This window comes from Pseudophryne corroboree, assembly GCF_028390025.1.
Source record: "Pseudophryne corroboree isolate aPseCor3 chromosome 3 unlocalized genomic scaffold, aPseCor3.hap2 SUPER_3_unloc_21, whole genome shotgun sequence".
In the NCBI taxonomy this organism is placed as follows: Eukaryota; Metazoa; Chordata; class Amphibia; order Anura; family Myobatrachidae; genus Pseudophryne; species Pseudophryne corroboree.
In genome coordinates this window covers 1,557,202-1,574,101 of record NW_026967510.1, presented here as the reverse complement: position 1 = coordinate 1,574,101, position 16,900 = coordinate 1,557,202, and the positions used below count along the sequence as shown (strand labels likewise).

The window sequence follows — 16,900 nt, the reverse complement described above, 5'->3', positions numbered from 1 at the left end:
ACCTTTAGCCTTTTTGTATTTGTTGGGCAGAAAGGACTGTCTGTGAGAGTGGTGTCTTTTTCGCCTGTGTAGGAGCATAAGGCAAGAATGTCAACTTACTTGCGGTAGCTGCCGAGACTAATGCATCCAGCCCATCACCCAACAAGGCCTCACCTTTATTCAGGAGAGCCTCCATATTTCTTTTGGAATCTGCATCAGCATTCCACTGGCGAATCCACAATGCCCTCCGAGCCAATACTGCCATGGTAGCGGTTCTTGATCCCAAGAAACCAATATATTTCATGGATTCTAGTACGTACGCAGCAGCGTCTTTGATATGACCTAACGTTAGGAGTATCTCGTCTCCATCTATTGTGTCAATGTCTAATGACAAGTTTTCTGACCACTTTTCAATAGCACTACTCACCCACTCACAGACAATGGTAGGCCTGAGTAGTGTCCCATTGGCCACATCAATAAATCACCTCACTCACTTGCGGTCTGTCGGCTCCTTAAGTGAAGCCATTCCAGGCACAGGGAGAAACACCTTTTCTCTTTTATGACAGGGCCCTGTCTAAAATGTGGGGTGACTCCCACCTTTTTTGGAAAAAGGTAAGCTGCCTGATATCCTTTTGGGAATCAGAAATTTCTTTTCAGGTTAAATCAGACCTGAGGTGGAGGGAAAATAACATTACTTCTTTACTAAAGTAAACCCTCTCCTTGTGGTAAAAGAAGGGGCTTCGTAACTTCTAACACCTTCTTTATAGCTAAAACATGTTTTGAATGCTTTTTTGCTAACTTAGGACCTATTCCCCTGGAATCACTAGTGTCAACACAGGAATCAGAGTCCGTGTCGGTATCATTTTGTACTACTTGTGCAAATTTGTATGTGACCCAGAAAGGTCCCTGTGGATGAAAGGCAGAACTATTAAAAATCACATCTTCAACAGATTATTTTCATTTTCTGTATGAGATTCAGTCCAACCTCTTACTAATATGATTCACACTATCATGTAACCTTTCACCCAGTCAGGCTCTTGGTGTCATTTTACACCTCTGTGTCCCTAACATGTCTCCACAGAGTTCCCTGCCACAGACATGTCACACACGTACAGAACCACACCACAGAAACTCCGGGATTTATAAGGGACAGACCCACAGTAAAATATGTCAGAAGGACACAGATGGGATTTGACAGTTCACAACCCAGCGCCAGTAACTCAATGTCTGTGAACACAAAATGTCCACCGACATTCAGCGCTTTTATAATGTTAATCACACAATTATATAGCACCAAATTCACTGTGCCCCCCCCCTGTTTTGCACCCTGATACTTGTTCAGTAGTGGAGGAGGACCAGTGTTGTCTCTGCAGCCTGAGGAGAGAGAGAAAATGGCGTTGAGCAGTGTGCTGGCTGACTGACGAAGCTCCACTCTTCAATGGTGTGTTTCTCCTCAGCTTTTCTGAGGTAATTTTTTATACTGGTGGGGGTAGGATTGTGCCTCAGCAACTTATGCCCCTTATTTATGCCAATTTCCATAGGTTTCATGCTGCCCAGGGTGCCCCCCCCCCCCCGCTGCTGTGCCTGTGTATGTGTGGGCAACATGGCACACTGCGCTCCCACCAGCTGCGCGGTACCTTTAGCCGTCACTTTCTAGATTGAATATCCAGTCTATCTGGGCACATTTCTAAAACTGAGGTCTGGAGGAGGGTCATAGAGGGAGGAGCCAGTTCACACCCAATGAAAAGTCTTTAGCGTGGCCATGTCTACTGCGGATCCCGTCTATACCCCATGGTCTTGATGTCATCCCCAGTATCCTCTAGGACGTATGGGAAATTATCAATTATAATCTGTTATTCTATGCACTTTGTAAATATACAGGTCGGGGATGCCAGGATATCAGATACTTACTAAGTGATGGAGCCAGTGACTATATTTTCGTGCACACATTGCACTGCATATGTTGTAATTCGACATACTAGTCACATATATGATATTGGAAATATTCTTGTGGAAGGGAAAATGGATGTGTCTTTGTGATACGCCAGCCGCTGTATAGATTGTAGCGTACTTTCTATTTTCCTATCCCCAGGGTCCTTGAGCTGAAAAGACCATGAGGCTGGTAACACCGCCTTCTTAGAGAGGCGGGAGATAGAAACATCAACAGCTGAGGGTTCTTCCCAATATTTTCTACCCTCTGGTGTGAATGGAAAAGAACATAAAATCTTTCTAGTAATCTGACATCTTTTATCAGGATTTTTTTCCAGGCTTGTTTAAAAACCTCATCTAATTCTGGAGAATTGGGGAAGGTGATGTTAACTTTTTTCTGTCCAAGAAAAAACTACGTTGAAGCAGCCTCTTCTAAGGGGTCTTTTAGTACATCCCTGATAGCAAGAATGAGGGGTTCAATATCCTCTGCAGGAGTGGACTCTTCTATATCAGGTTCCAATTCCTCTCACTCTTCCAAAAAATCCTCCTCATCTGCTAGAAGAGCAGGCAGCCCACGCTTAAGTGGCCTTGAACTATGGAGGGTAGGATATCTGTCATCAGCCTTTGCTGCAAGGTCTGCAACAGCCTGTTGTAGTATTGTTTGCTTATTAGCTGGGATGACATGTCAACCATCATAGTCTTAATGGCATGGCCCAAGAAGGCTCCTGACCCTCCCCCCCTAGTCTCCACACAGACCTGAGAAGACTGACTGCAGTGATCACACAATAGGGACCCAGTGGTAGAAGGGGAGAATCTGGTATGACAAACTTTGCATACAGCATGTTTAACCATATTGACACAGAACACTCACAGACAAGTATAACCAGCATGCCTCACTGCGTGTGCGATGGAGACTCAGAGTGAGAGAACAGCACCCCCCCCCCCACTTGTAGTAACAACTGCAAGCTGAAATATATCTATATACCAGTAATACGGATTGTGTATCTTTTAAAGACACTATATTGTGTGCAATAGTGGCTCTCCCCCTGCTAGTACACCCCTGTACCAGTTTCCAGTGTCTCCCGGATCTCTGGAGGAGCTGTGTGTCCTTGAAGCTGCTGCTTACGCAGAGGAAGGCACCAAAATGCCGCTGGTACCGCTCTGACAAGCTCTGCCCCCTATAATGGTGCCGGAGCCGCTGACAATGTTTATATTGGCCAAGTCTCCCACAGTGTGCAAACCTGACAGATTAGCTAGTTTGTACAATCGCTGCCAGTTCTGCACAGGGGGCTGAAGCGGGTAACCCCGTGGAGGGTCCTGTGCGCCGCCATGTTGCCCTGCACCAAGAACCGGGGCCCCAGTTTTTTACTCACCACTCTTCTCACCTTCAGGCAGCATTAGGGGTGTGCAGCGTCCTGCGGTTGTGACCACCAAGGCGCAGTACCCCACAGAACAACCTCTCAGGGCGGTGGCTGTGCAGAAGGGAAGTGGCTCTGACACCTTACAGAGGCCGGTAACCCTCCCCCCAGACTCCCGTGGTGCAGGTATACTGTTGCCCAGACAGTATACCTAAAATAACAAAGTTTAAAACAAAACTGAAGAAAATTTCTCCATAGAAATCTAAAAAATATAGAGAACAAGTACTCGCACAAAAAATAACCCCAGGTGTAAAAAAGATGGAAAAAGGGGGCGTTGGGCGTTCCAGACTGCCCACTCACCAGCCACCTAACCGAGTACATGTCCTCTATGTTTTTTTAATTTTCTATGATTTTTTTTTACTTTGCACTGATTTTTAATAAACTGTAACCCCCTTTTCTATGGACTTGGAATCTGGTATTTGGTTATTTTTCCTGTCTCTGGTATAAAGAAACCTTGATGTGAGTGCAACAGCTTAAATCACTGTGAGTGGGGTACGCACATCCTTATTGAAAAACCATCACTAGCTGATTTCAGTTAAAAGATACCTTTATGTGTTTTCATCTACACTGATAGTGTGAGTTTGGGTACGCACATGTATATACCCACAACTACATCATTTGGGATTTTTCACATCTAAACAAGGATATTTCCATTCAAGAGTGGGTTCCACATAAATATACCATTATATGTTTATTTACCATTTCCACGGAGTGAGTACGGTACACCATCCAGAACCTCCTGATTCACTTCATTCAACACATTTTTTGGAGTCACATCAATCTCTATTGTGGACGTATTACACCATGATGTGTTTTTGTTCTGTTTTATGTTTCCTTTGAGAGTTGATGATCTTACCCAAGATTGAAATCTAGCACAAAGAAGGAACATCTTCATCTCACCTACATTGCTTCCGTCTTACAAGAGGGAAGTATTATTCATTCAGAGAGATTGTGACTTATCTGTGGGGGTAATTCCAAGTTGATCACAGCAGGAATTCTGTTAGCAGTTGGGCAAAACCATGTGCACTGCAGGGGGGGGACAGATATAACATGTTCAGAGAGAGTTAGATTTGGGTGGGTTATTTTGTTTCTGTGCAGGGTAAATATACTGGCTGCTTTATTTTTACACTGCAATTCAGATTGCAGATTGAACTCACCACACCCAAATCTAACTCTCTCTGCACATGTTATATCTGCCTCCCCTGCAGTGCACATGGTTTTGCCCAACTGCTAACAGAATTCCTGCAGCGATCAACTTGGAATTACCCCCTGTGTCCACTATTTTTGTGTATTTCGCTGTGGTATTATGACCTCATGAAATTCACTTTGGAGCAAGAACCAAGGATAAGGCCACAGTGTAATCTGGATCTGGAATCTCCCACTCTTGTGGAATAGGAGGCATCGGAGAGTCTGGATCTGGTAAGTACACACACATTTGAATTGTATTGTACCCACACATTTTTAAATGGAGTTCATTTTTGTTTTATATTGCAGGATATTACACAGGACCTGGAAGTGGAGGCAACTGAAGTGGAAGACCCAACCCCACTGCCATGACCCCTGAAACAGCAGAGGTCGTCCAGAAACCCACTTCTGCCCCATCCAGCTCACAACAGTTTTTTACTCACAGCAAGGAGGTTCTTAATAGGCCCCTGGACTTGGAGCAAACTTTTGGCAATTATATCATGGCAGAGATGCGACTGATGGAGGATAAAAAGATCTTCAAGCGTCTGGTTCTTGATGCTACCTCACGTGCAAATGACAAAGCTCTTGTCGAGGTATGTGAGATAACACCACCTGCAAGGTGCTGTCTCCCAAGTGTGCCCCCACCCACATCACCAACCCATGCAATATGTGCTGGGAAACCCTCAACGGATGAGCTATTTTCCGCTGGGACCCATACAGCCCACCCCCTCCTCCCATTCCAGCGCATTATCCAGTGGTACGTACTTAGACATGCTGAGTACACAGTCCTCTGTACTGGACGATCCTCATTTTTTAAATTTAGATTAGTTTTTTTTAGTTAATGCAAGTCGTTTTGAGGGGAAATCAAAGGCGATACTACACAATTAAAACAAGGTAGAGGAAATATACATCACATGAAATCTCGACGAACTGGTGATAATTTAAATTTCTTTCACGTCCAATGTCTATAATAGGTCTTTTTCAATTCAAATCAATCTCCAACGCGAAATTCATAGGAAACAAAAATGGAAAAGAGGCATACAATGTGTAATATTGTTTGTCATCAGACAATATGAACAAGTCCTGTGATTTCTCCAACAGGAAAGGAACCCTATATGGTGAAATTCTTGATAGCTGAGAAAGGGATAGTTCCTCACCACCTTTTCATTTAAGGATGAACGTACCAAAACTCACTTAAAATAGTGTAGAATCATACATATCAAGGTATCTTTAAAAGTAGAGGGCAATAATACAAATAAAGATTTGTTCAATTTGAACGTACCACACTCACTTTCTTGGAGTGTGGGTATCCTCACGTAACGGTTTCTTTAGAATGGATATAAATACAGCCGTTTCTTTTCCAAAAAAAGGTTTGTTTATTGTCACAGTTAAAAAAATGTATCTAAAAAATTTTTCCTTATATATTACCATCACAAGGTATGTACACAAAGGGTGGGTCAGATGAAATGAGACTAACATAGGTGAATTCCGGACTAACACCTAGGTAACACCCATGTACTATACCTTCACAATGTGGATGGTAACAGGAGGATGCTGTAAAAACACGGTGCTCCCAGACAGTGATTTATCCGTGTTTTTACAGCATCCTCCTGTTACCATCCACATTGTGAAGGTATAGTACATGGGTGTTACCTAGGTGTTAGTTCGGAATTCACCTATGTTAGTCTCATTTCATCTGACCCACCCTTTGTGTACATACCTTGTGATGGTAATATATAAGGAAAACATTTTTAGATACATTTTTTTAACTGTGTGACAATAAACAAACCTTTTTTTGGAAAAGAAACGGCTGTATTTATATCCATTCTAAAGAAACCGTTACGTGAGGATACCCACACTCCAAGAAAGTGAGTGTGGTACGTTCAAATTGAACAAATCTTTATTTGTATTATTGCCCTCTGCTTTTAAAGATACCTTGATATGTATGATTCTACACTATTTTAAGTGAGTTTTGGTACGTTCATCCTTAAATGAAAAGGTGGTGAGGAACTATCCCTTTCTCAGCTATCAAGAATTTCACCATATAGGGTTCCTTTCCTGTTGGAGAAATCACAGGACTTGTTCATATTGTCTGATGACAAACAATATTACACATTGTATGCCTCTTTTCCATTTTTGTTTCCTATGAATTTCGCGTTGGAGATTGATTTGAATTGAAAAAGACCTATTATAGACATTGGACGCGAAAGAAATTCAAATTATCACCAGTTCGTCGAGATTTCATGTGATGTATATTTCCTCTACCTTGTTTTAATTGTGTAGTATCGCCTTTGATTTCCCCTCAAAACGACTTGCATTTTCTATTATTTTGTGTGGTTTAAGATTGGGTAGACTACAAGAGGAGTGAAATTGGGCTGACACTTTAAACCGCGCCAGAATATACACATCACATTTTGTTCTTAGTTTTTTTTAGTTGAAAAATTGTTGTTGTTGCCCTTACCCTAGTCTCTTGCTCCAAGTGACCTGTATTGAGGTCATTAGTACCACAGCGTTGGTTTCTTGACCTCATTGTCCCGGACTTCTGATCATTGTGATCTATGCACTTCTTGTGTTCCTTCTAAAAGCACTGTTCAGAAATCTGCACTTTATCTTCTCTCCCCAATGTATGGTGGCAGCACTGATATTCTGTGGGATACGCCTGATTCCTCTACTGGTTACTGGTGGTATAGTCCTTCCTAAAACGGCTCTTGTTCTCGTGATAGAGTCAATGAGTCCAGACCAGAATTGGTGATTTTCTTCTATTTTTTTATATATAAAGTTTTTGTTTTTAAATTGCGTTTTTCTTGTTCAATTAATGGTTGTTAATGCAAATGTCATTTTGTGTAACATATTTTTGTAAAAATCAGAGGGTCAGCGAGACGTTATGGAGCCAATGTATCATTTACTATTTGCTGCTAATTCCCCCAAAACAACCGGACCTCCCAAATGTAAGTAGATGGGACTGCAGCAGGTATCTCCCATACCTTCATACATGGACATCTCCAGGCAAGTTTATTAGTTAAATACAACAACCCTAATTCACCTACAAGTAAAAAAAACAACACAGAACATTGGAATAGACATAATTTATTTAAAACCAACAAATGATAAAACTATTTAATTACACAGAGACCCCTACATTTCTCCGTAATATCAATCCCACTATTCAAATGCGCTGTCAAAATCGGACATAGCCAAAATTGCACCAGAAATCTTTTGCTTCTAAACGACTTTATTTCATATCTTTAATACACATATTTTTGTCTATATTTTAAACTTACTAAATACTTCACTCTGCACAACAAACTATCGGGGTCATTCAGACCCAACCACAATAGTGGCCCGCAGCAGTTTACCCGGTGGTGGCAAAATGTACATGCGCAGTGGCCACACACATAGCGGTCGCATCTCCAAGGGGTGAACGCGGGCCAGCCGGGACCATTTTCCAGGGGAAAGGGGGGGGGGGTTTGGCTGCATGATGTCACATTTGCGTTCATCTCTGATTACCCCTATAAGCTTCCAGAGTGCACCTCATATCTCATCTTTTCCAAGTTACTACAAATGATGAGATCGGTAGCAGCACTACTTTCAGGATTATTACACAGAACACACATAAAGGCTGACACAGCAAATAACAGTAACACATACAAGGGATTCATTAGAAATAAGGAAGCATAATAATCATTAAGTCTAATTATCAACTGGTTCTGTGCAGGAATCATACACCTCTTTACTGCCTCCAGCAGCCCCTGGTACTGCACTGCGGCCATCCGCCCTGTCTCCCCCCACTACTGCCACCACCATTTCCCCCCAGTACTAACATCCACCGTCTCCCCCCCACTACTGCCACCATGCCTCACCTCCCTACTGCCACCCACCCTGTCTCCCCCCACTACTGCCACCCACCCTACCTCCCTCTACTAGTGACATCCGCCCTGTCTCCCTCTACTACTGCCACCCGCCCTGTATCCCCCCTACTGCCACCCACCCCGTATCCCCCCCCCCACTACTGCCACCTGCCCCGCCTCCCCACTTCTGCCACCTACACTGTTTTCCCCCCACTACTGCAAGCCACTGTGTCTCCCCCCGACACCTCAGCACTGCTTGAGGACAATATTACCCACTGACAGTGCCTTCGGCAGGCCCCACTACAGCAATAGTTCCACCACTCTGTCTCCCCCTGACATGTCAGCACTGCTCGGGGATTCTTGGTACTGCTGGTAACCGTCCTTCATCTCCACATGGAAGCAAGCAGGGCAGTAAGGAGGCAGAAGCTGCTTCTGGTACCATGGACCCTGGTCATGTAGGGCTGAGAGTCAGTAAGATTATGTAATAGAGTCACCATCTTACAGGCAGCCGGTGAAGGGAGCAGAGAATGGGTGTTATGTGGCAGGAACGGGCTGGTTAGGTAACAGCCTGGCTGCTGCATTCTGTACAAGCTACAACCGATGCAATTCTTTTGCTAGGAGACCCAGGTAGAGGACATTACAGTAGTCTATGTGTGATAATGCAATGCATGTATGACTGTAGGTAGATCTTCTGAGGGAAATAAGTGCTGGAGTCTAGCTATGTTCCTCAGATGAGGATCTGATTGTGGCTGATACCTGATGTCTGAGTGTCACTCCACAATCCAGGACACCAAGATTCCGCACAGGATCAGCATTTTGTAACTCTGAACATCCAAGCACAAGTCTGGTTGGTTTGCAAAGCTGAGCTGTAGCCCTGCCCTTTGTTGGTGAGCTTCTATCATAAGGACGATTCACCAGGTCTGAGTCACAGCAAACTTGCATCACCCACACCTGGAGCTCAGCTAGACATTTAGGATTGGTATTGGGTTCTCAGTACTTGGAGCAAAAGACAGGTCATCTGCATAGCAGTGGTAGATGAGGGCATGACACCTGATTATTTCACCGTGCGGGAGCATGTATAGTGCAGAAAGCATAGGAGATAAGATAAGAACCTTGAAGAACAACATATGGCAATGATAAGTATACTCCAGAAGATTAAAATGGCTTCTCACCTGTGTGACTTCTCTGGTGTGTAACAAGATGTGATTTCTCTGTAAAACATTTCCCACACTCAGAGCAACAATATGGCTTCTCACCTGTGTGACTTCTCTGATGTATAATAAGAACTGATTTGTGTGCAAAACCTTTCCCACACTCAGAACATGGAAATGGCTTCTCACCTGTGTGAATTCTGTGATGTATAAAAAGAGCTGATTTGACTGCAAAACCTTTCCCACACTCAGAACATGGAAATGGCTTCTCACCTGTGTGACTTCGTTGATGTCTAACAAGATGTGATTTCAGTGTAAAAAATGTCCCACACTCAGAGCAAGAAAATGGCTTCTCACCTGTGTGACTTCTGCGATGTATAACAAGAGCTGATATTACTGCAAAACATTTCCCACACTCAGAACATGGAAATGGCTTCTCACCTGTGTGACTTTGTTGATGTCTAACAAGATGTGATTTCAGTGTAAAAAATTTCCCACACTCCGAACATGGAAATGGCTTCTCACCTGTGTGACTTTTGCGATGTATAACAAGAGCTGATTTGACTGCAAAACATTTCCCACACTCAGAACATGGAAATGGCTTCTCACCTGTGTGACTTCTGCGATGTATAACAAGAGCTGCTTTGAGTGCAAAACATTTCTCACACTCCGAACATGGAAATGGCTTCTCACCTGTGTGACTTCGCTGATGTGTAACAAGTTGTGATTTCCGTGTAAAACATTTCCCACACTCAGAACAGGAATATGGTTTCTCACCTGTATGTATTCTCTTATGTATTACAAGAAGTGATTTGTATGTAAAACATTTTCCACACTCAGAACACGGAAATGGCTTCTCACCTGCCATAGCTGGCTGATGGGTAATAAGCTTTGTGTTCTGTATAAAACATTTGGCATCTATAGAACACGGAAACACTGTATCTACTCTCAGAGCTGTAACAGATGCACCAATATCAGAGTGCAGGAAAACATTTTCCAGGATCAGAGGGATCATCTGATAGAGCTGGATGTATAATTGGGGTAATGGGGTTAGCTCCTGGAGAATCCTGTCTACTGTCATTATCTTTTATGTCACAATCCGGGGATAACATTAGATGTCCTTCTGTGATATTCCTGCTTGTGTGTCCATCTGCTGGAAATAAAATATATTATGGAAATGTGACATTTTCTGTAACAATATTAATCTTGTAAACAATAGGTGAAGACGACTCTCTGGGACACTTAATTGTAAATGTGTGTGTGTATTAAAACACAACTTTTAAAGAAGGCTTTATAATATTGTGTATCAGACTATCATTGTGTCCACCCTCCTGAGAACACTCACAATAACAAATGTAATATTATAATAAGACTTAGATATATCTCTCTCTTGTACTGGTAACTAACCATGAAGTATACATGAAGATACAGTCACTCGCCAAGTCCTATGTCAGCACCAATGTAAAACAATGGATGGGGAACATATCGTATGAATTGGAGATTCTAGATGAACAATAACATCAGTCATATGAGCTGATGGATCAGAGAAATGTCTCCTAACGTTACTCCTGGAAGCATTGGTAAGGTAGCATTCCTTTATGTGTGTGCTCATACGCTGGTAAGCCTGTACACGTGTTACTCACCCTTATATAAGGTATATTGCTACAGCAGAGTAGGTGTGGAACAAGGTACTTTACATGCAATACACCATATAATACCCTGTAATCATCATCTGCTAGGTTATAATCCACTGTTACACCCCCATCATCAGTGTCTTACCTCTATTCTCTCAATAGTAATAAGGATGATGTCTGTACGGTAAGTATGATACAGAGAATTACATATCAGAATCTATACAGCTGCCGCCATACTTCTGCTTCTCATACATGTGCAACTGGCAGCAATGAACATCTGAGTGAGAGTGGAGGGAAGTCAGCAGAGTCTGATGAGAGATTGGATCTGCCTTTGCAGGGATGTACCACACCTGTCACCCCTGTTAGTATATAAAATAATAAATAAGAGGAGCGTGGTCCATCGAGACGTGTTTTCTGGACCTCTCCTCACTAAGTGGCTTCTTATCTACCCTACCTGATAGCTCTCAGTCGCCGCTGGGACCAAGACCCAATCTATTAAGTCCACTACTCCTACTGCCCTAAAGCCGCTCGCTCCGCTCACCGTTCACTGCCGCAGCCTAGTGACGCAGCTGAAGCCATAGGCCGTATTCTGGGGCTAAGTGTGCCCAGTCTTTCCTGCACACTCCGGATACCTGACTTGGAGGCGCTTTTGCCTCAGGTGGGAGCACTGGCTCTTCCGCTACTGCTGGGGACAGAACGGGCTACGCATAGTCACCGGAGCCCAGCAGTGATAGTGGAAAGTGAGGTGATGATCAAGCACTCTTGCTCCGTTGCCCTTTCTCCTAATTCCACTAGCCGATCTGCTAAAGTATCCATGTCGCCCCCCCGGGACGTTGGACCTCTGGCCCTGCTAGGTATGAAACATGGCTGCTGCTAGTAAGAGATGGTGAAGATTGTGGGACTCACCGGTTCTGTACGAAGGTCCACTGGTAGACCGACCTCTTTGATGCCAACGCCCTTAGCACGCTCTACCTCCACCCGGCGGGACTCCTGCGCTGTAGTTACTCCTCTCCTAACTCTGCTTCTCCAGTCAGGTGACAGAAAAGCCACCTGGGATTATCCCACCGCTATGCCAGCAATTTCTGTGACCGAATGGTTCTGTATGAAAGCCATTGCCCTGCCTTGCATCCCGCCCCAGTCACAGAATGGATGTTTAGGTCACACAGGATCTGGCCAAATAGAGGATTCCCACTTACCATCAGTAACCGCCTACTACTGACTCAATGACGAATCACCACTAGTCACTGGACTGGGCCTCTGCATGGTAGCTGGTGGGAGGTGGAGCTTGCTGAGTGCACCCTGGACAGCCGGAAAACAGAACTATGGCATAGCACTGCAGGTCACAAGATGAAGCAGTCGTCTTGAGGCAGATGATTATTCACCCAGTCTTAAAAAAGACTTCTCTATTGCTAGGGGCAACAGCAATACAGCAAGATGTTTACAGCAGCGTGAAAATGGTATAATAGCTCTGGAGGCTCACAGGCCTCCTCTTTTTATCTTACTCCAAAACACATACCACAGGGGGTAAGACCACCGTGCTGTTCTCAACCAAACATTGTTTATCCATGTGATGTGCATGCCTTGGTCACATGCACAGCTATCATTGTCCTCCCTGGATGGTGGGGAGTAGTCACTCTCCTTTGATCGGAGGGTTGGTATCCACCCTGGAGATGCTCAGTCTAGGCTGGGGGAAGTTTTCCCATCTAAACTACTTCCAGGAATCTGCCCGGGTACCCAGCTCACCATCTCCAGCCTAAAATTGGGCTCCAGAGACGGGCAGCTTAGGTCCCTGTCAGGGTTTCCTGCCCACAGAGGGTGATCCCTATGGAGCTCCAGAAAATCACTCAGCTTGTTTTAAAGCTGAGCTGCTCCTCTCTCTCCCCATGATACTTCCATGTGGGAGGCAAGAGAGGAAGGAATTCCATTTTGGGGGAAAAGTACTGGGGGAATCCAACAGCCTACACCAGAAACGTCTTTTTGGAGCCAAAATTTACGTCAGACACAACCCCGCAAATGCCTGCGTTTTTCCAAACACAACCAGAAAATGGTCAGTTGCCACCCACAAACGTCCTCTTCCTGTCACTCACCTTGTGATCGCCGTTGCAAATGGATTCTTCGTTAAATCCATCGCTCAGCAATGATTTGCTTTGTACCCGTGCGACACGCCTGCGTATTGTGGTGCATACGCATGCGCAGTAGTAATGTATTCGCGTTCGCTGCAAAAAAAATGCAGCGAGCGATCAACTCGAATTAACTCCTAAATCCAGTCTAGGGTTTCTGTTATAGCAGCACCATAAACCCATTACATATATAAAATGTGTATAACGTGCTCTATCTGCTGCAATGTGTATAACGTGCTCTACCTGGCGCAATGTGTATAACGTGCTCTACATGGCGCAATGTGTATAACGTTGCTCTACCTGCTGCAATGTGTATAACGTGCTCTATCTGCTGCAATGTGTATAACGTGCTCTACCTGCTGCAATGTGTATAACATTCTCTACCTGCTGCAATGTGTATAACATTCTCTACCTGCTGCAATGTGTATAACGTGCTCTATCTGCTGCAATGTGTATAACGTGCTCTGCCCGGCGCAATGTGTATAACGTGCTCTACCCGGCGCAATGTGTGTAACGTGCTCTACCTGCTGCAATGTGTATAACATTCTCTACCTGCTGCAATGTGTATAACGTGCTCTACCTGGTGCAATGTGTATAACATTCTCTACCTGCTGCAATGTGTATAACGTGCTCTATCTGCTGCAATGTGTATAACGTGCTCTACCTGCTGCAATGTGTATAACATTCTCTACCTGCTGCAATGTGTATAACGTGCTCTACCTGCTGCAATGTGTATAACGTGCTCTGCCCGGCGCAATGTGTATAACGTGCTCTACCCGGCGCAATGTGTGTAACGTGCTCTACCTGCTGCAATGTGTATAACATTCTCTACCTGCTGCAATGTGTATAACGTGCTCTACCTGGTGCAATGTGTATAACATTCTCTACCTGCTGCAATGTGTATAACGTGCTCTATCTGCTGCAATGTGTATAACGTGCTCTACCTGCTGCAATGTGTATAACATTCTCTACCTGCTGCAATGTGTATAACATTCTCTACCTGCTGCAATGTGTATAACGTGCTCTACCTGGTGCAATGTGTATAACATTCTCTACCTGCTGCAATGTGTATAACATTCTCTACCTGCTGCAATGTGTATAACATTCTCTACCTGCTGCAATGTGTATAACGTGCTCTATCTGCTGCAATGTGTATAACGTGCTCTACCTGCTGCAATGTGTATAACGTGCTCTACCTGGTGCAATGTGTATAACGTGCTCTACCTGGAGCAATGTGTATAACGTGCTCTACCTGCTGCAATGTGTATAACGTGCTCTACCTGCTGCAATGTGTATAACGTGCTCTACCCGGCGCAATGTGTGTAACGTGCTCTACCTGCTGCAATGTGTATAACATTCTCTACCTGCTGCAATGTGTATAACGTGCTCTACCTGCTGCAATGTTTATAACGTACTCTACCTGCTGCAATGTGTATAACGTGCTCTACCTGGTGCAATGTGTATAACGTGCTCTACCTGGTGCAATGTGTATAACGTGCTCTACCTGGTGCAATGTGTGTAACGTGCTCTACCTGCTGCAATGTGTATAACGTGCTCTACCTGGTGCAATGTGTATAACGTGCTCTACCTGGTGCAATGTGTATAACGTGCTCTACCTGCTGCAATGTGTGTAACGTGCTCTACCTGCTGCAATGTGTATAACGTGCTCTATCTGCTGCAATGTGTATAACATTCTCTACCTGCTGCAATGTGTATAACGTGCTCTACCTGCTGCAATGTGTATAACGTGCTCTACCTGCTGCAATGTGTATAACGTGCTCTACCTGGTGCAATGTGTATAACGTGCTCTACCTGCTGCAATGTGTATAACGTGCTCTACCTGGTGCAATGTGTATAACGTGCTCTACCTGGTGCAATGTGTATAACGTGCTCTACCTGGTGCAATGTGTATAACGTGCTCTACCTGGTGCAATGTGTGTAACGTGCTCTACCTGCTGCAATGTGTATAACGTGCTCTACCTGGTGCAATGTGTATAACGTGCTCTACCTGGTGCAATGTGTATAACGTGCTCTACCTGCTGCAATGTGTGTAACGTGCTCTACCTGCTGCAATGTGTATAACGTGCTCTATCTGCTGCAATGTGTATAACATTCTCTACCTGCTGCAATGTGTATAACGTGCTCTACCTGCTGCAATGTGTATAACGTGCTCTACCTGCTGCAATGTGTATAACGTGCTCTACCTGGTGCAATGTGTATAACGTGCTCTACCTGCTGCAATGTGTATAACGTGCTCTACCTGGCGCAATGTGTATAACGTGCTCTGCCTGCTGCAATGTGTATAACGTGCTCTACCTGGTGCAATGTGTATAACGTTCTCCAACTGCTGCAATGTGTATAACGTGCTCTACCTGCTGCAATGTGTATAACGTGCTCTACCTGCTGCAATGTGTATAACGTGCTCTACCTGGAGCAATGTGTATAACGTGCTCTACCTGGAGCAATGTGTATAACGCGCTCTACCTGCTGCAATGTGTATAACGTGCTCTACCTGCTGCAATGTGTATAACGTGCTCTACCTGCTGCAATGTGTATAACGTGCTCTACCTGCTGCAATGTGTATAACGCGCTCTACCTGCTGCAATGTGTATAACATTCTCTACCTGGCGCAATGTGTTTAACATGCTCTACCTGGTGCAATGTGTTTAACATGCTCTACCTGGCGCAATGTGTATAACGTGCTCTACCTGCTGCAATGTGTATAACATTCTCTACCTGGCGCAATGTGTATAACGAGCTCTACCTGGTGCAATGTGTATAACATTCTCTACCTGGTGCAATGTGTTTAACATGCTCTACCTGGCGCAATGTGTATAACGTGCTCTACCTGCTGCAATGTGTATAACGTGCTCTACCTGCTGCAATGTGTATAACATTCTCTACCTGGCGCAATGTGTATAACGAGCTCTACCTGGTGTTATGTGTATAACATTCTCTACCTGGTGCAATGTGTTTAACATGCTCTACCTGGCGCAATGTGTTTAACATTCTCTACCTGGTGCAATGTGTTTAACATGCTCTACCTGCTGCAATGTGTATAACGTGCTCTACCTGCTGCAATGTGTATAACGTGTTCTACCTGCTGCAATGTGTATAACGTGCTCTACCTACTGCAATGTGTATAACGTGCTCTACCTGCTGCAATGTGTATAACATTCTCTACCTGCTGCAATGTGTATAACGTGCTCTACCTACTGCAATGTGTATAACGTGCTCTACCTGCTGCAATGTGTATAACATTCTCTACCTGCTGCAATGTGTATAACGTGCTCTACCTGCTGCAATGTGTATAACATTCTCTACCTGGTGCAATGTGTATAACGTGCTCTACCTGGCGCAATGTGTTTAACATGCTCTACCTGCTGCAATGTGTATAACGTGCTCTACCTGCTGCAATGTGTATAACATTCTCTACCTGGCGCAATGTGTATAACGAGCTCTACCTGCTGCAATGTGTATAACATGCTCTACCTGCTGCAATGTGTATAACGTGTTCTACCTGCTGCAATGTGTATAACGTGCTCTACCTGCTGCAATGTGTATAACGTGCTCTACCTGCTGCAATGTGTATAACGTGCTCTACCTGCTGGAATGTGTATAACGTGCTCTACCTGC

General features: G+C 44.3%; 1 protein-coding gene across 1 annotated transcript in view; it reads left to right on the top strand.

Annotated features, from left to right (window-relative positions):
* The window catches only part of LOC134983690 (zinc finger protein 585B-like), a gene marked incomplete at its 5' end in the record, with an annotated part of 366,847 nt that overhangs the window by 33,439 nt on the left and 316,508 nt on the right, over nt 1-16,900 (top strand). The window contains one exon of the mRNA XM_063949347.1: nt 4,957-5,104. Within this exon, the coding sequence (XP_063805417.1) occupies nt 4,957-5,104 (148 nt within the window). The remainder of the gene's footprint in view (nt 1-4,956; nt 5,105-16,900) is intronic.